The 20,265-nt window shown below is 39.4% G+C and overlaps 1 protein-coding gene across 4 annotated transcripts in view; it reads right to left on the bottom strand.

Annotated features, from left to right (window-relative positions):
* Positions 1 to 7,999: 7,999 nt before the first annotated feature.
* LOC124131236 (receptor-type tyrosine-protein phosphatase T-like) overlaps positions 8,000 to 20,265 on the bottom strand; it is a 236,164-nt gene continuing 223,898 nt past the window's right edge. For all 4 annotated transcript variants that reach the window (XM_048395189.1, XM_048395186.1, XM_048395187.1 and 1 more), the window contains 15 exons: positions 17,854 to 17,941; positions 17,146 to 17,219; positions 16,965 to 17,001; positions 16,329 to 16,426; positions 15,931 to 16,062; positions 15,135 to 15,289; positions 14,339 to 14,474; positions 14,034 to 14,180; positions 13,330 to 13,429; positions 12,672 to 12,745; positions 12,378 to 12,500; positions 11,722 to 11,856; positions 10,591 to 10,727; positions 10,340 to 10,475; positions 8,000 to 9,629 (listed from right to left, as the gene is read on the bottom strand). In XM_048395189.1, coding sequence (XP_048251146.1) covers positions 9,558 to 9,629; positions 10,340 to 10,475; positions 10,591 to 10,727; positions 11,722 to 11,856; positions 12,378 to 12,500; positions 12,672 to 12,745; positions 13,330 to 13,429; positions 14,034 to 14,180; positions 14,339 to 14,474; positions 15,135 to 15,289; positions 15,931 to 16,062; positions 16,329 to 16,426; positions 16,965 to 17,001; positions 17,146 to 17,219; positions 17,854 to 17,941 — 1,644 coding nt within the window. In that variant the 3' untranslated portion in view covers positions 8,000 to 9,557. The remainder of the gene's footprint in view (positions 9,630 to 10,339; positions 10,476 to 10,590; positions 10,728 to 11,721; positions 11,857 to 12,377; positions 12,501 to 12,671; positions 12,746 to 13,329; positions 13,430 to 14,033; positions 14,181 to 14,338; positions 14,475 to 15,134; positions 15,290 to 15,930; positions 16,063 to 16,328; positions 16,427 to 16,964; positions 17,002 to 17,145; positions 17,220 to 17,853; positions 17,942 to 20,265) is intronic.

Genomic DNA, 20,265 nt, shown 5'->3' with positions numbered 1-20,265 from the left:
GCTACACACATTTACCACAATGAGTACATGTGCCTTTTGCTAGTTTGAAGATTCTGAACTTTTAAATTTTTGCCGTTTCCATGGAAACATTAAGAAACTTAAACTTTTAGGGTGGTTGTTTTGTACAGCCTATATCTTTTTTAACTATGCACCCCAGCTTCACCAAACTTTCTACACACATTAACCACAATGAGTACTTGTGCCTTTTGCTAGTTTGAAGTTTCTGAATTTTTTTTATTTTTGCCGTTTCCATGGAAACATTAGAAACTTAAACTTTTAGGGTGGGTGTTTTGTACGGCCCATATCTTCTTAACCATGCAACCTAGCTTCTGAACGAATTTATAGAATCAAAGCAAACGATTCTACAAGAGATTTGGAAACTGGCAGATTAAAAGTCAACATTCCCGATATTCCAAATTTGACTGGTGGTTTGCGCACTGATGTGGAAGTGTCTCAAGGCTCAAGAGTCATGATCACGAAGAATGTGTGTGTGGCAGATGGACTAGTGAATGGAATGCAAGGGACTGTACATTCATTCTATCCACCTCGTCATGCTTTGTAGTTAATTTCCAGTATCAAAGGATTCCAAGACTTTATGTTGTGCTAAGCATTGATTATCCCACTCTAGATTGAAATATATTTGCAAAAACATGTGTTCATTTCAAACATAATGCATCCTCATGGGGTTACAAAGGAAAGGGTAGTTCCTCTGACTTAAAGCAACAGGTATATTTCATTAATTAAGAAACTATTTACTATTTGTTGTTGACCAGCGGGGATAACGGGGGTATGTTTGCTCACTTCTTTCTTGTTACGGGGGCACGGGTGGCCCATGCAGTCGTCTAAGGCGCCGCGATTCGCTGTGCAGAGTTGCGTCCCTTGGGCACGCCAGAAACCTATGATTGTGGGTTCGAATCCCGGTTCGCCCCGATTATGTTTCTAGGTTTGTCAGCACCATACCCGTGCTCGTGGGTTTCACCGAAGTAGTAAACGTCTGGGACCTGCATCACTTCGGGCTTTCCTCCCACATTAAGCTGACACGCAGCGATATAACTGTAATACTGTTAAAAGCGGCGTTCAACCCAACTCACTCACTCACTCTTTCTTGTTACAATTTGCAAGCTGCATTCACTTTCATTTAAGTCACAATTAAGTATTTCACTAATGTTGCCTTGAAAGCTTTCACCCCTTTTCGCAATTTAGACTCATCCGAGTTGCCGAGACGCGACCATGCTGCCAAACCTTACAAGAGAGTCGTGACCCAATTCACTTAAAATAGTTGTTGATTGTGATGTTGTTGTTTGAAGTTGAAACAACCCACGTGATGTGCCGGTTTCCGATGAAAATTGAAAGTTTGTCACGTTTGAGAAAGGCTCGCGTTGATTACAAAATACAGATTCCTTTCCCCGCAATATGTTAGAATATTCGCGCTTTTGAACAGAGGTCGAATCCACGGTGTAGGATTTCAGGGGCTGGTCATTTCGGTGGCCAGTGATTTTGCATATTTCGCTTGAGGAAATGCCTGCGTTTGACAACAGAGTTACTGCAGTTGCACGAAGACGGTGTTTTGTGTAAGTTTTTGGCAGATTTGCTGTCTTTCATAAATGTTGAAATGCTGTTTTTGCCGAGAGGACGTGTCGTGTACCACACAGAATCCAAGGCCTTCAAAGACCGCTTCGGCTGCTGATAAAACGTGAAATTATTGGGATTCAAGTGGGAAATGTAAGTTTTGAAGGAAGCAACGGGACAAGAAGAAGTACCTGTGGCATAAACGCGTTTTTTGGGCTCAATCACGTTCTTCAAATCTCCCCTGTGTTTTTTTTTGTCAACTCCAGGAATTCAAACCCGTCTTCATCTGAATCGACTCTGAAAGAAGAAACATTTAACTCCCGCTGATTTTCATTCCCCCGCCTAGCAAATCCCAAAGTGATGTCAAACCAAACTTTTCTTTGAAGCATAGTGGGGTCGGACAAATTAAAACTCTGACGGATAGATTCAAGTTGTGACAAAGGGATGATGCGTGGACTTGTGAAGACCCTCTTTTTTTTAGCTTCCTTAACATAGAAAGAAAAATGTTAAAATGTTATTGGCAGAATGAAATTCCTCGCCACTTAAAATATTGATGGTTCTTTCAAATGGGGCAGAACAAATATGGCAATGAATCGCAGCCCTCAATCCAACATAGGCCGACTTGGAATACAAATCACCGTTCGTGTTTCGCACTTCTGCATAGAAAATCCGGAGTCTCTCATTCAACTCCCCAGCAGGAAGCAGTTCAAAGTCCCTACCAAGGCCACGAACATCAAGCCATTCTGAAAACAAAGTAAAAATTCAGATAAGTATTTTTATTTAGAAGATAAATACTATGTGTGTGTCTATTTCCGGGATTTTATCGAGTATTTGCATCTTGGGAATTCATCTCGAAACGCGTTAGCGTTTATTAGTCTTATTTGTATTCGTAAATTTTTAGGCATAAAAAATACAATATTGACAGTACATTCTGCAGTATATTTTACGAACGCATCTATAGGTAATGTTTTTTTTATATTATTTTGATTAGCATATTATTCATATATATATATATATATATATATATATATATATATATTAATTTTATAAAGGAAATGAGGTCATTTTTTTTTTTTTTTGCAAACGGGAAGGGGCATAGCTCTAATTTGTTGTCATCACTGTAATTGTAAACAATCTTACGCCGGAAGATTTTCACGGCCCAAACAGTACTTCTTGAGGTGCTTTTTGCAGTTGTTTCTGTCAATAATTGTTGCAGTTTGATTTCATCAGTTTGGCAAAATCGTCCAGTGGGGGCTTCACATTTTGGAAGAGCCAAGGGAACATCTGGCTGACGAGAGGCTGAACCGGGCAACGTAGCATCATCAGACGCGGCGTTCAAGACGTTGTCAAGACCTTCAGAGTCTGTAAATATAATTCACGTTTTAATAGAATAAAATTTGCATTATCGTTGAATTTTTAAAAAATCATTTATAGGGGTGGAAACGAACCATTATGATTAAAATTGTTTAGGAAAATGCTAGCACAGCAAGATGATGACTTTTGACAGGTGTCAATCATGGTTTTGTGAAAAAATCCAAATAGGCTTTTTTAAAAGTGAAAAAAAAGAAAGAGTTTTACTCACAATCATCCGAAAAGTGTTGTTGCAAAACAGATTCATCAATTTCTGCAAATATTTCTTCTGCTGAAGGCAGCGAGAAATTAATTCCCGGCTCGCTGACTTGGTTGATGCATGTCATCCCATTGCGTGGATCGATGCTCATGATATTAATCACTGGATTGTCTGGTCCAGACTCGAATATTTACAGACCGCCGTCATATAGCTGGAATATTGCTGAGTGAGGCGTTAAACAACCAACCAATCTGAGTCATGGCGTTCATGTTAATTAGTATGCGCGCACTCAGCAATTTTCCAACTATATGACGGCGGTCTGTATAAATAATAGAGTCTGGACCAGGCAATCCAGTGATTAATATCATGAGCATCGATCCACGCAATTGGGATCGATGAGGTCAGCGATCCTGACCACCCGATCCCGTCAGTCGCCTTTTACGATAAGTTTAGTCACCTTTTACGGCAAGCAAGGGTTGCTGAAGACTTGTTCTACCCCGGAATCTTCACAGGCCCGGCGTTAAACAATAAACCAATTGCAACCAATAAACAACGGAATTTAACAACCGTACTTACGTTCACATAATTCACACTCCAGGGTTTACTTGGTGTATTCCTCAATGATTCAACATTCCTGTTTTTATCTCCTGGAATGCTCGTGTCCGATTTTTCACCCTTGCTGGAAAAACAGCAATGTTCCACATTATTACCAAAGTCAAAACTAGAAACCAAATTCAATAAACATATATTTATAGTCTATCCAAAAAGAAGACATAGTGTATAATTGCCTAAAATTAAGGCAATGTAAATTTAAATTTTATGTAAATTTAATCTCCTCATGTATATTATGTCGGATCGGAAATATCGCAGGCGCCAGATATATGCAACAAAATAAACAAGTGAGTATCATAATAATTCTAAAAAAAACCACCGAACGTAATTTTGTTTCAATATCATACATTACTCCGGTCTGAAAAGAATGGATTCTTAGCCTGACAAACCAGCGATTGATATCGTCCAACAACCTCGGTCCGAGTACAATGACACACCTTCAACCTTCATTTTGAAACAAAACATTCAACATGGAATATTGGGGACCTATTCTGAACCAGAATCAAGACGGGAATGGATGTTATAAAAAAGGCATTGTAACTAATTACGACTTACATCTTCATCGATTCGCTGTTTATAGCTACAGTACGATAACGATCACCATTTTCTCTCGAACCCGTGAAGATCTGGGGTAGAATAGATCTTCAGCAACCCATACTTGCCGTAAAAGGCGACTATGCTTGTCGTAAAAGGCGACTAACGGGATCGGTTGGTCAGGCTCGCTGACTTGGTTGATGCATGTCAACGATCCCAATTGCGTGGATCGATGTTCATGATGTCAATCACTGGATTGTTTGGTTCAGACTCGATTATTTACAGACCGCCGTCATGTAGCTGGAATATCGCTGAGTGCGGCGTTAAACAACAAACCAGCCAACCAACTCTCTCTCAACGTCAAAACGTTTCAGAGAGACAAGTATCATATGAAATGTATTTGTTACTACGTCTATTGAACATAATATAGTACAACAGCGTTAAATATACATCTGTATAATAGTTCATGGCAACATATGGAGATCGAAAACCGAACGAATATGGTTGCTATCAATTTCATTGTATTTTTTTTTGCCTTGGTGTACATTAGCTACACCTATCTCACCTTAATAAATCAATAAACGATGACCAACTCACTGACAACGTATTGTAATATCTTTCGACAATCGACAAGCTTATCACCACATCACCGAGGACCACAAATACCCCGTTATAGCGCGCGACAAGAGACTCGTTTTTCATTAGAAGGGACTCGGACATATTTATCGGAAAAAGACGAATTGATTCTTTTGTGGAAATATTAAAAATACCATCGTGACACCTGTTTCCGTGGCAATGAATGTGAAATAAATCGTTAACACACTCACCGTCACAGGACCCGTGAAGATCCGGGGTAGAATACGTCTTCAGCCACCAATCCTTGCTGTAAGAGGCGACTAACAGGATCGGGAAGTCAGGCTCGCTGACTTGATTGATGCATGTCATCGATCCCAATTGCTCATGATATCAATTACTGGGCTGTCTGGTCCAGACTCGTTTATTTACAGACCGCCGTCATATAGATGGAATATTGCTGAGTGCGGCGTTAAACAACCAACCAACTCTCCATCTCACAATTTAATTACAAGGAGACATAATTTTCTCCACAAATGCCTCCGTATCGGCTGCTGTAGAATGGTGGCCATTTCTAATCAACTTGTAGTGACGTCACATGAACACGAAGTTTCGTATCATTTACAGTTTATGACTAATAATATTAATCACTGGATTGTCTGGCCCAGACTTGATTATTCAGAGACAGCCGTCATATAGCTGGAATATTGCTGAGTGCGGCGTTAAACAAAAAACAACTACAGTTTAGGATCATGACCATCACGAACATCCTTATTCTTCTTGTTATCTGCAAGGCAGACCGTGATTTATAAACAGATGTGGCAGCCAGTAGAAGAAGAGTCGCAGCAGCCCGACCGTGATGATGATGAAGAACCACACGACAGCTGTTTTCAGTGTATGGGGCCTAAACCCGGAGATTTTCTGTAACAGTGAATGAGTGAGTTAATTTTACACCACAGGAACTGAGGGTCTCACGGACTGAAAAACAGATCATGTCGGCGAAGAAAGGAGACGTCACAACAGTATGTTGGAAGCACCCTGTGTCCACAAATCACATGCACTGTCGCAACTTAGTGAACTCAACATGTGGACATCGCTTCAGTTCAACTGGTTGAAACTTTCCACACACGCAACACTTGACGTCAACATCGTTGATAGATTCAGAATCTGATTGATCGTCGCTTGAGACAAAGAGCTTATCAATCCCAGATGGTCCAGGTTGTTTGGGCGACACAACAGTGGGACGTATATCATTTTTCCTAATATTAACCTGCTCATCCTTGTCTCATGTAGACTTGCCAGTCGTCTTATCAGTTGTCACTTTATTTGTCTTGGCTTTGCAGTTGATGCTGATGCCTTGCTTCCTAATTTTGTCGTGTTTTGAGATGAAATATCTGGTTCAGTGATTGCTTGCGCACCAAAGATCTTATTGATAGAACGTCTTTGCTTCGATTTCTTGATGGTAACAACAGGTAGATGATCTTCAAAATAATTTTAATCTGATGGCTGTTCAACGATGTCAGGATCTGGAAGGACACGTGTAACTGACGTTTCTGATGCTTTTTTCACCTGTTGAAACTGTGCAAACGTACAGATGGCTTCATGTCCCGAAAGCGCTGTACCGACAGAAATCTCGTACGCCTTACAAGGAACAGACGTTATATCTGTTAACTGCTCCAGATATTGACCGCTGCCACTTCCTACATTCAGAACTGAAAATCTTGGTGAAAGGCCTAAAGCACTTAACATCAATATATAATTAATCGGCTGGCGAACATAGCTTTTGATGTGAGACCCGTGGCCGTCATATAGCAGCAGAGTTTTCTTGTCACTTCTGACTTTGGCACACTTCACAAAATGGCCTGTTAAATATCGTTGAAATATTTCTGTATTGGACCATCCTGTCTCGCTAACAGTTCTACATGTTCCAACTGTCGATCCAGCTAAGAGCTAGATCATCGCACATGCATGAACCAGGGAAAATGAAAAAAGTGGAATCTTCAGAGCCAATGCATTGCCGCATCCAAAAACAGTGACCGTAGAGGATTTCAACTTGAACCACGTCCGTAGATCAACCGATTTGCGATGGATAATGTGCGAGATTAATTCCGTTACCCGTGAAGATCCGGGGTAGAATAGGTCTTCAGCAACCCATGCTTGCATGCATCAACCAAGTCAGCGAGTCTGACATCCCGATCCCGTTAGTCGCCTTTTACGACAAGCCGAGCCGCCTTTCACGGCAAGCATGGGTTGCTGAAGACCTATTCTACCCCGGATTGTCACGGGTCTTGTCCCCCTGAAAGAGTAAGTAAGTTCAACGTCCCCCTGAAAGAGTACAAAAGTTCAACATCATTCAAAGCACATTTGGGTCTACCCCATTTTTAATCGTAGTATATTTATTAGTTTTAATTGATAGCGACAATTCACTATAAACACCAGCGGCTGAAGGCTTGGTGTAAATCATGCTGGGGAGCCGTGCAGGTAGCAGAAGTATTGTAAGTCCCCACGGTCCCCAGTACATTGGCCTATCATTGGTTGCTGGCGATTTCTAGCCCGTTTTTATCAAGGTTTGTTATGTACAGTAAAATCATTTTATCGTCACATACTAGTTTTAAATATGTCTGTGATACGCCGATGTCAACCACAACCCAGACGTTGCAGCTGTTGGCTTTTGCGTTGCAGGCCGAGTGGCAGGATGTGATTCGCATACTCGTCTCTTCCATGGCCAGGAGCTGCCAGGCCGCTATCGATTCCAACGTGAGACATAAGCGTTATTGATGGACTTTTCCGATGTACCGATAAGTGAGATGACTAGCTACAATCACCAAATGTTCTCACAACATTATGGCTCAATACCTTGTACGGTTCGTATAAATGTATTTTCCTACCTCGCACAAATCTGGCTTAGTGTTTCTTTTTTTGAAGGGTATATTTATATGTAAATATATCTTTCTCTTCATATCTCCCTCTCAATGTATCTCTCTCATTATAATATCTATCTATCTATCTATCTATCTATCTATCTATCTATCTATCTACATATAACATGCTACGGTATCTGGAGTAAGAGATTTACCACAACACGGACATATTTTCATGTCATGAAATCCTTTCCTTACAGAGCAAGGAACAATAATACAATGACAAATGAAATGGTCATTTATTTAAATAGCACAACTAAAAGCTGATACATTGTTCACAATATAAAGATGAACGTGTCTGTTTGCTTAAATGAGCATAATTGCATAACAAGAAAATAACTACATGGAATGAACACTTTTGCTGTGAAACAATGAAAGAAAATGGAAGTGTAGTTACGACAGAATAATGTTACCATTGAAAACAACATGCTTTACGAATATATGTTTGACGAATTGTATGTGTGGTTTATAACATGTTAAATGTGCATAAGGTGTACGATAACAACTTTATGAATCTGGTCGTGTGTGGACACCGTATTTGTGATAGACATTACAACAATGAGCAGTTCCTACTGTCGACACAAAAACTTTGTACGTCGGACGTGGAACTTAATAAAGAGATATCTAAATGGTCTGAAAACGTATCAATCGCCATTCAGAATGCAAAATATGTCAATGAATTTGATGATCAATTTTCAGACATATTGGATAAGGATCGTCGTATCTTTTCCATTTGCAATTTCGATTCTCAGTTAATAGGATGAATTAGATTTATGTTAGATAACATGACACTGCTCTCTATTATAACTGGTGTCTCTTACAAACTGTGATATCAGAATTGCATGGGTTAATCTATGTATGATAACATTGTCAGCCAAGTGCATTCTAGAAACGTTAACGTTTTATGTCTTTTAACAATAACCCAGGAAGTTTAAAGATTTGCTCTACAATATAACCTCTGTCAATATGATGAAACGAGTAATAGTATATAGACTTATAAATCGCCTCCGTGGTCTAGTGGTAGAGCCCGTGAAGAGTACTAGCCCACTGAGATACCATGCTGCAATTTAACATGACTAACCCACTGAGACAGTAAAATGATTTCGAGCCGACCAGTCCACGTTTTAGTGACTATGCTTGTCGTAAAAGGCGACTAACGGGATCGGATAGTTAGGCTTGCTGACTTGGTTGATGCATGTCATCGATCCCAATTGGGTGGATCTATGCTCATGATATCAATCACGGATTTTGTCCGTGCCATATAGTTCAACATAACACCCGTAGTTTACAACTTGGCTGTGTCATACTTTCTTATATTACATGCAAAGGTTTCTTATATTGCATGCAATAGTTACACTATTCCATTTTGTTTGCCCGTGTTGTTTGACCCATGCGACATCGATAACGTGTTTGATAACATGTCATAGTGCCCTGATATCTCGGATCATTGCTTGTGTCTATTGTCAATGGTTTGTCTGGTTCAGATACAATCATGTACAGGGCCTAGTGATATAGCGTGAATATTGCTAAGCGGCCTTAAATAACATTGATCCCCTTCACTGTAATTGAGTGATCAGGAAATACTACACCCATCTGAAATACGTCCGTGTCTGCCTGCAGGTACATGATGAAGATGTATATTTTAACAGTTGCACAGCTGAAAACACATGCCTTACTTTAATCATGTCAATAATAGAAATATACTGAGATAAAGAACTGACTAAATAGCACCTGAAACAAAAAACAATATGGTTAAGATCCATGTCGACCCATCCGTGTTACATGTTTGCGTAGACACTGGAAGCTCTGTGGTATTCCTTCACCATGTCGTAACAGAACTTGTACTGATCCTAAAACAACAGAATATAACAACTAGAGATAATACATGTTGGTGTCTGCTGATCCAGAAGTGATGGTGAACTGAACAGATAACGTATATATGTACTTCAATTAATTTAATACGGCGCGCAACACCGACGCTATCCTATCCTGTGCCAATTTTGGGAAATGAAATAAGAGCCCTGAAATATAGTAATGCTATGATTAGCAACGCGCTAACGGGATCGGGTGGTCAGGCTCGCTGACTTGGTTGATGCATGTTATCGATCTCAATTGCGTGGATCGATGCTCATGATATTAGTCACTGGATTGTCTGGTCCAGACTTGATTATTTACAGACCACCGTCATATAGCTGAAATATTGCTGAGTGCGGCGTTAAACCACAAACCAACCAACCAACCATTATGTTATGCGTTTCATGTGCATACTTATAGATTTGTTCATTGCAGTTTGAATACACGGGCTGTAAATATGACTATAGGCAAGAATAGAGTACTGCATTCTCACACTGTAGTTCAAATCAATTTTGTACTGTGTTTTAATGACGAAATATGTGAAAGGATTTTTTCTTTATCATAAGTGTTTTTAACGCAAACTGACATAACAAGACAATAGGTTTCGTCAGTAAATCAGTGTAACTGTGACAACAACGTTCTGTTTCTGTGAGGTCACAATGGGTGTTGGATATAGTACAACGGTGAGGCAGTATTCAGTACTCACATACGACTGGACGAACTGGTGTCTGATACACTGGAGTTCCCGGATGGTCAGGTAGATGTCCACATCCTTGTCCAGTCTGAGTCTGCTGATGATGTTGAGGACGCTGCAGAACACTCCACACAGTCGGGCACCGTCACTGTAACGAGACCAAGAGGATAGGATGGAACAAAGAGTATTGTTTTTTGTGTCTTGAACTATCCTTACAAATGCCGTGGTATATTCATGTTCTTTAGAACAGAACCTCTACTCACGGACAATGCACAAGCGTCTTGTGGTCTTCGGAAGTACCCTTAGTGGCGATCTCATTCACGAACTCCAGCATAGCTTCCGTGCTCCCAGGGATGCGGGATTTCATCTTGTACACTGTGATCAGTCGACTTGAATCGATCTGGAAACCATACACATTACAGTGAACTTGATCTTGTTGTAAGTAGCATTCTCGTGGCATCATTCTTTACGTCTGATCAAAAGTTTGATATAATGTGCACGATGTAAAGTGATAGATTGTAGTACATGAATACTCCTTTCCCCAGACACCTACTCCAGCACAAACAAACAACCTTAATGGAGATTGGGTAGCAATGCTCTATGAACTGGCAGATTGGTGTCACTCCTATTGGGCGTGGTTTGTTGATCCAATCTCATTTTAACCAGATCTTCGATATCGAGGACATCTCATTAAGGGTCACGTCAGAAAGACCTTTTATCTGACCAATCAGAACGTCGCCTACAAGATCATGAAAAAGACAGTCGGAATGCGATTTCTGATCATGCACGCTCCAAAGATTTAACACTGGGTATTCCAAACGACAGTTACGAGTGTTACTACTGAATCCAGAGAATCAGCGTAATCTACTAGCCATTCTAGAATGTTCGTTTGTTCCGTTTTCAAATTTTTAATTGAGCATTTGTCAAAACAAGTTTCAAAACATAGCCGCAAGTTTGAAACTAAAGCCGCAAAGCATGAGAAAGCTGCCTTTCAGATTGGCTAATGTCGTCTCGGTCAAAATACACGAAAGGTTGGTCTGATGTGACCCTTTACTTCAGCAGAAGCGAAAACTAAGATCTTATTGAATGAGATTGGATCAACACACCACGCCAGATTTGAGTGACACCAAGCAGCAAATTCATAGAGCTTGGTCACCCAATCTGATTTAAATGAGATTGTGCGTCGGTCATGTTTTCAGTCCGGGGTATGTCTGAGACAAATTCGATTATCTACACTACACCGTTACAGTGCAAGAATATTGTTGACTACATTCACTCACAGACTTCCTGATACATAAATGATATGAACTGATATGATACAATCATATCATCTTAAATATTATGTGCTTTCATATGGCACAATATGATTTGACGGCAGGTGAATGAGGTCGCACCTCTTCATTCAGAGTTACTGTTATCTGAACGATGGTAAAGATGTCTCTTGTAGTGTCCTCTGTGCTGTGTGTGACTCGGAAAGGTCCCATCTCCAACACTTGATCCATCATGGGATACAGTCTCTGGAAGGTTAACTATGAAATGAATGCGAAAATAAACGCAAATGAGATTAAATCAAATAAGACATATATGTAGTTCCCAATGATCACCTGCAATATCGTCACCAAAGAAAACCTACACACATATCTAAACAGGAGATTTCACAAGAAACCACAGTATTTATTTAATTCATCAATGACAACATATTTTGTATGAAGCATTACATGTCCCATATTTGAATATTGAAAGAACTGCAAAATAGTTTAGTATGGGCTATGTTTGTTTTCTTCCCCTATACATATTCTGAATAAGGGAAAAAACAGGGAGCGTCGGATGGTACAATAATAAAAAATGGTCTGAAGTAAACGCAAACTATTGATCAAACATTTTATTAGGCTTTCTGCAAGGGTGTTGTTAGGCTCTCATGCAATTTCAAGCGGTGTCTGTTGACTACTTCTTCTGCAGTGTAGTGTGACGAGCTGATGCCCATGTTTGATGTCACCGCTAAAGACTATGTTTACAAAATCGGAGTAAAATCCTTGTGCGCGATACCAACCTTATCGTCTTCGAGACAGACAATGGCGAAACAGTCGTGATCATACACCAGTCTCCAAAAGTCAACAACAGCCGGTGTCACTGGTGTCTGGGTTGCTATTATACCTTGGGCACGTGTGGCAGACTGGAGTCAAAACAAATCAAACAATGATCATCGTTATCATGTATGAAACAAACACTGGCAAAGGATTTTAACATTAATATGAATACAGAAACAGATCACTGCAGATAAATACTATTACCGTGTGATATATCTTGATTTCTACTGATACAAAGAAGACAGCAGTCAACTTACTGGAAGCACTACTGCGTTGATGTAGTCATTATGGCCTGGCACGGGAGTGGAAAGATAGGGGCGAACATTGTTCGCTGAAAGAATAATGACATTTGTTGTTTCATAAAGAAGATAAGGTTAGTAATCTTGGGTGTTACCTACACCGATAGTGTGGTAGTATATATCAGACTATCTAAACATAGATTACGACGCAAAAACGAACATAAATACTCATGTCTCTCTCGTTGATATGGAGACGTCTTAGTTTAATCTTGCTCCTTGTGCTTTGAGGATAGAGTTTGTGTAAAGTGTAATAATGTTATATTCATCTGACGCAGTCACAGTGATTAGGCAGTGTGTATTTTGTGTCAGAAATTGGAATTGCATATCTTTGTTTGTTATTTCTAAACATTTTAAATCTTGTATGACGAGTGCACGTACAATCTTGTGGATTCAAATTTTGAACAAGGTGCGTGTTATTTAGAAATAATATTTACTAATAGTACCTAAAAATATTTTAATGTGAATGTGGGTGGATGGAATGCCCGCTAACCGACACAAGTTCTAATTCGTCCTTATGACAGGGCTTTGAACAGATTGCAGAAGGGACAAAATGTTAACATCAACTCCTTGACTCATAAAATGTCAACACGTAGAAGTATTTTGCTTTTGTCTTCACCTGGTACAATGTCTTGATTCCTGTTTTTGCTTCTGTTCTCCGGGAGTTGAGCTGCAGACACTGCATTATCATCTACATCCTGCTGCATCGCTTTGAGTGACTGCGGAAACAAGCACTGTAAGGTACGGCGTGTTCATTAAAGATCACACATCTTTGATGTCACAAATTAATATGACAGAAAACATATATAGACAGTATACGTGTAATTAATTTTTTTAATGTATATATTTAAGTGATTTTAGAAGCTGAAGCACCAGGATTAGCTGAGGACTGATTTATTTGACCTCAAGGTAAATTCATCACATCGGCTTTCCTTGTCTACATCACATAGAATCACATAGCATCACTGTTGTAACATGATGTTGCTAGTCTCTGTATATGTAAAGCTTGATATATAACCATATCCTACCCACGTGGTTGATACTAGCATCTGTACCGAAACGTTACATAAATAAATGAAAGCTTAAATCCTTCAGTCATATCCGTCATCACATTCAAGTTGGTTAGATTATATACGCAAATGTTACTGGTCCAGTCAAAATTTTTAGTGAGAGAGTATGTTTTACACCACTTTTAGCAAGAGTCCAGCAATATCACAGAACCGTGAGGAGTGAGCATTTAAACCACTTTGCAAAGCCCCCTTCCAACAACACAATAACGAAGCATTGTTTTTGTGTAGCTATTTCGTGGCCCATTAGTTGTACCTGAAACTGCCTGTTCATCTCCGCCTCTTCGTGTCTGGTATACGTCAAACCACTTCCAATTGTTTTCTCAAATTCAGCAGAGGTATAAAAAGTCCCCCTGCTCCCAAGAGCTTCAAGGAGAACATCATGAACAAAGCGGTACTGCTCCTGGAAACATGCAAAAAGTGTTTATAAAAAATGTCGTCATTAGAATGTAGTCTCTTTCAATGTGAGTTATGTGGTTATCATATAGAACTGAAAAAGTAACATAATTGTCATAATGCTACCAAACAATCATGTTTAGCCTCTTCACAGTTTGGACTTACCACAGTCTGCACCATGTTCATCCTAGCCTCTCTCATCTTGGACACACACGAGAACACGTTTACTTTGTTCAGAGACTCGGCTTCGTCAAAGAGGTTGTCCAGAGCAATGAACGTCCCCGTACGTCCAACGCCAGCGCTGAAGACATAACAAATAAGTTGCCAGCAAATCAGATATGCAGGTGACTCATTTGGAGATCAGATACACAGTAGGTCACAAGGAGAAAACAACAGCAAGTAATACATTACCAGGCATTTATATACAAAGGTGAAGTACTCTGAGATCACAAATACAGTGACGATGAGGCAATACAGAATTTTCAGTCAGCAAGGGATCACTTATTAGAGAAACGGTATTAACCTATTCTTCATTTCTCATTACGTTCTTGCAGATACGTTTCCCAAGTTTACATGGCAATAATGCATTAATTCGTTATTATTATAGTACAGTAAATTGAGGCACAGAATGTTGTAGAAAAAAATGAAAATGCCTACACACATCCCATCTTTTATTAAGCATGGTTTGATATGAATCCTGCATTTTTGCTGTCCAAAAAAAGATTAAATCTTTAAAATGAGAATTACATGATATAAGTAAAAAGAATATGTAAAAGTGAAAGGATCAGTGTATCCGACTGTATATCACTGGGTATGCTGGATACATATGAAGGTATAAAGACATCCTCTGGAATAGGGTATCACTGTGCAGGTCTTCAAACGGTGCCACTTGAATGGCTAGAGGTATTTTGTTTCTAGTTGAAAGCGCAAACATATCTTGGAAATGTCACAGGCAACATACCTGCAATGAACTACAACAGGTCCGGTAATGTCCTCCTCTGATGACGTCAGACTCCTGTACTGCTTCCAGAAGCCGACCAGAGCCGGCGCTGAAGGAACATCATGGTCAGGCCAGGACGTGAAGTGAAGCTGCGTCACTGTCCTCTTGTCAGAGGGCTAGAAATAACATATTAAATGAAACAGATCTACATGTCTCATATGGGATGTGGGCAGTCGGGTAGCCTAGTGGTTAAAGCGTTCGCTCGTCATGCCAAAGACCCGGATTCTGATGTACCCTGCCGTGATATCGCTGGAATATTGTTAAAGCGTCGTAAACCATACTCACTCACTCACTCACTCACTCACTCATATGGAACGGAGGAAGTGTCAGTTCCGATAACAAGATATTGCACAACTCCGATTTCCTTAAATTAAGTATATTTCAGCACTACTACTGATAATGATAAAAGCGACAAACCCATTTTCAAAAGCCACAAGAAATATCTGCTAAAAGCAGAGTACGATTCCGACTTAAAAGTAAATATTATAAAATACCAATTATATTGCGCTATATTTCAACACAAGCATGCTCAAAGCGCTACACTGTTATTACTCAGATCACAGCATTTCACAGTTCCCTAGGGGGTATATGACCATAGCTAGATGGTAAACAGTAAGTGTCACATTACTATTTCATCCTACCGGGTACCCATTCAAAGCTGGGTTAACAGAGGCATATTTCGAACAAAGTCACGTGTCTCAGGAGACACCCTATGTGCAACATGTGCTTCAGTATCGCGCAGGACCAAAGGACCTACTTTCGAAGAATGGTGAACACTGTATTTTCTGATGGTAAAGTCCGCCCTGACTGTGGCCAACAGTGGCTTGATAACAATGCGACCACACATCTTCTGTTCTTTCTCGTCAGGCCAGTATTGTTCGCACTTTTTCTGAAAATAAAGTGGATGGTTATGAGCATTCTTGACTGCAAAATGTAATGTTTTAACACTTAATATATAGGTAATATAATTAATATCTGAAAAAGTCAATCATGCTCCTCTGTTTCTAATTTTAGACGGCTCTCAACGCCTATCAGTTATATCAAGGTTGCTCGAGGGAAGGGGAAAGGCAAAGGTATACAGACGTTTGTTACCATCACAGATTATTACAAGAGGAATGTGTTCAAGTAAACTCTTTACTCTTCAGTTCAGCTTACCCTGTTTAGTTCCATGATTCTAGTTAGCATGATGATTATCGAGACGTTTTCCTGCCACACCATCCTCCAGAAATCGTTCACAGTGACAGGGTTTGGTCCTGGAATATAATACAACGACCATGACCATGAGATTATTTCAACCTTTAGTTTTGAAAATAGTGTGTGTCCATAGTAATGGTATATGACAGGCATTGGTAGTGTGATTGCAAATTCCTGGTCAGAGAAGGCCGACGCGCGAAGATCCGGGTTAGAACAAGTCTTCAGGACTAGGCGACAAATAGGCGACTAACGGGATCGGGTGGTCAGGCTCAGTGACTTGGTTGATGCATGACATCATATCCCAATTGTGTGGATCGATGCTCATGATGTCAGTCACTGGATTGTCTGTTCCACACTCGATCATTTAAAGACAGCCGTCATATAGGTGGAATATTGTTGGGTGTGGCGTTAAACAACAAACAAATAAACAAATAAACACAGGAGGTCTTCCAAAATCATGTATGTAAATAAAACCGTTCACAGATCAACTTTTTAGGCTTGCAATGAAGGAAATGATATAGCAATAGTTTTGTATATGTGTTTATGAGGAATCAGTCATCTATCTACCAAACATATAATAACGTTCAAGACATATACCTTGTGCAGCAATGAACACACTGGATTCGGAGAAGCCCTGCAACAAACACACATATTGTGCAGTTTCAGATGACAAACACATCATACAAAATTGCTTTTCGCTCACTCATTTATTTCCAAGGGGCAGTTTTGAATAATATACATACGGGAATAGCTGACCATTTGATTAAGTGTGGCTTACAGTTATGTAGCTGGCGTGGATATAGTCCCATGTGGCATCACCATCTGGCATCAGAACAACGCGACTGTCGTCATCTGTTCAAAAGAGAAATAAGGATATGTTTTCATTTCAGATGAAACACTTAATGGAGACACTATTACGAATTTACACCACTACGGAAATTGAATTATAAATTTATATTATAGAGCAAAGTTAACACGTTCAAAATAAGGCTTCCTTACCACTGCATGAGACAAATATGAATATTAGTCAGTATATATCTTCTTCCAATCATTTATATATCACATCAAACGTATTATCTGATATCCTGAAACTTTCATTTACACATGACTGTGACATTCACCTACGTAGTAGGTCATATATAGTGAAAATATAAAAAAATACTGATCTGGAAAAGGAATGTTCTGCAATCATTTTTAACGGGACTACAATGTTCACCATGCCAAGGCGATAATTTGATAATGGTATGATTCAGATTTCAGTGTGAAAGTGAGCATGTGATGTGTGAACATTTCATATGGAGCCAGACTTAATGTTTGAAATGGAGCCAGCCGTTATTATTTCAAATGGGGTTCGAATCCTATTTAAGTTTTGTTTTTTATTAACCAGCACCCACTATTACACGTCATTAGAAAACAATACCCAAAAACGTACATGTACGCCAATAATAGGCTGTTATATATACACTATTATTTTTCTAAAACTCACATGGAAATAGTTCCAAGAAACGGTTCCTCTTTTTATTTTCAGGTTTTCTCCCTTCGACATGAGCTCCGTGTATTCCGTAACGGAGTAGCTATAAATATAAAACGCCAATGCAAAGAGAATAACCAGGCTCAATTATCTGCCGAAACAGATTCCATTTGGAATACATGGCAAAATAGCTGTGGAACCTTTGTGAATGGACAACTGAAAATCAGCGATAACACCAGGTGTTCGGGAAAAGGGTAGGCATGTCCAGCCCTACCGGTAGCACCAGCCATTTTCACAAAAGTAAGTATTTATTAGCTGACGCCGCATAGCAGTACTCTTGCTGTAAACAAACCAGACAATCGATTGATCGATGGACCAGAAAATCCAGTGACACGGCAGTGCATTTACTTATTTTGTTTCTAGTAAACTGGTAAAAACAATATATTAATTTTAAATTACGTTTTTGTACAAGAGAAGAGATTATGCTGCGTAATTACAAGTAAAAAAACCCGTTTAAAGCCCCACCCTGACTATAAATAGCCCGCAAGGTGGCGGTGTTTCAGATTCGAACAATGACTGCCAATGTAAACACAACCGAGTGTCGGGAGACGTTTTTTGAAAACAATACGGGAACCAGATCACCATTGACCGTCAAACTTCGTATCAACTTGAATGACAAACCATCGATACAACAAATGGCTCCATATCAAGATATAAGTCAATAGATTGTCTGTAGTTTTATCCTAAAAAATTGAATCGATCGTGTTTTGCGTCTGCATCGATCACAGTGGGCTTATTTACGGTTGCGCTATAAATAGCAAAGCACATGGTCATGTGTACATGTGGCACATTCAATGCATTTGTGGTCAAAGTGTATTGTGTTGTATATTTTTACGGCAGAACAGCAGCAGATCATCAGTTTCGGTTAATGTAACAGTAACGATACTTAAATACGAAATTGACGACGCGAATGACTTTCAGTTCAATCCGAAAATTACAGATATTTGTTTAGTTTTGGTCATTTGCATTCAACAGTTAGATTTCTGCCACACAATTATCAGTTTATATTCATTAAAATTAAATTATTACACAGATTTTTAAACTAGTGTTTAGGAAGGGGCCTAATTTGAAGCACCAGAAGTTGCGCCAATATTTCTCAGCTTGACTTCTATAGATGAATATGTCACGTGTATCAACATAACAATGCACATAAGCAGCTGGTAAATAAGTAACGAAATATACTTGATGTTTTGACCTGCAGAAGGCGTATCCAGATAATATTGTACTTACGATAAACGAAAACTCCAATACACATATTCCAAGGAAACTTTAATTATGAATTTCCTTTTCTTTCACAGAATTTTCACACACAAAACTGAGTTTGATCATTAGATCCATACTTGTCCCATGTTTTTGTTTGTTCGGGGTATTTGGATCAGTTCGCGCACAAGTTTTAAAATACAATCTGGGATCCCTTTCCCGTTTTGTCCACACCAATCCTTCATCTGCTGCAAGGTTTAATTCCGTTTCTTCATGTCAAAGTATCTACGATCTCTCCAAACACTTCGTTTATTTAGCTCAGTCCAGAAGCAGTGTGTTCGAATCGACGAATTTCTGCAACATGGTGGCCGCACCATTCCCTAACTGCGATTGCCTGTGCCGTGTCACGCATTGTTGACAAAAGAAGTGTGAACATACATATTCGGCGTCATCTGGTTCCACAATGAAATCTAGCTGTGACACTGATTCACTAATCCCAAGAATCGGCACTGAATTTATCAAAGTTTCTGTTGCACTTGCAAGGGCGGGAAGAGAGGCGCCATCTTGTCGATTCGAGTTGTGAATCGGAATGATGTCATCTTGAATTGGAACTTTCTCCACGATAAAGTCACCAATGTCATAATCGAAATGACCAAAGGCTCCCTGATTATCTAGAACAACTCTTCGTCAAATTAGGCTTCACATGAAAATGTTGGGCGTGGTTGCTAGGAGATCGCGTTGTCAGAAAGGGGAAAACAAAAACTTTTAGAAACTAATAAAAGAAATACGCAATGCAATACAAAAGTACCATGTACAGGATATTTTTTAATAATAATATTCACGAAAAAAAAATCTTTTCTAAAAATGCAAATTAATTTATTAATTTATCCGACCGTCGTAACCCTGATCACGTGGTGGGTATTTGGAAGGAATCTTTGCGATGACGCCGTGAATGAGGCCGTGTGTATTACATTGTTGTCTTCAACTGCCCAGGAAGATTGTTGAGGCGTTGACATTAAGACAGATGTTCTTTGAAACATTGTTGCTTTGAGCTTCGCGACAAAACATGTGTTAATGCCGAAGTAGCCAGCGACCTGAATGTAAGCTTGATGAAAATAATGTTGAACCCATTTTCACATGACAAAATTAATGTGAACAAATATTTAT

The sequence above is a fragment of the Haliotis rufescens genome, unplaced genomic scaffold (genome assembly GCF_023055435.1).
Source record: "Haliotis rufescens isolate VD_foot unplaced genomic scaffold, xgHalRufe1.0.p SCAF_14, whole genome shotgun sequence".
NCBI lineage: Eukaryota > Metazoa > Mollusca > Gastropoda > Lepetellida > Haliotidae > Haliotis > Haliotis rufescens.
The sequence above is the reverse complement of the archived record's forward strand: the minus strand, read 5'-3'. Positions and strand labels throughout refer to the sequence as shown.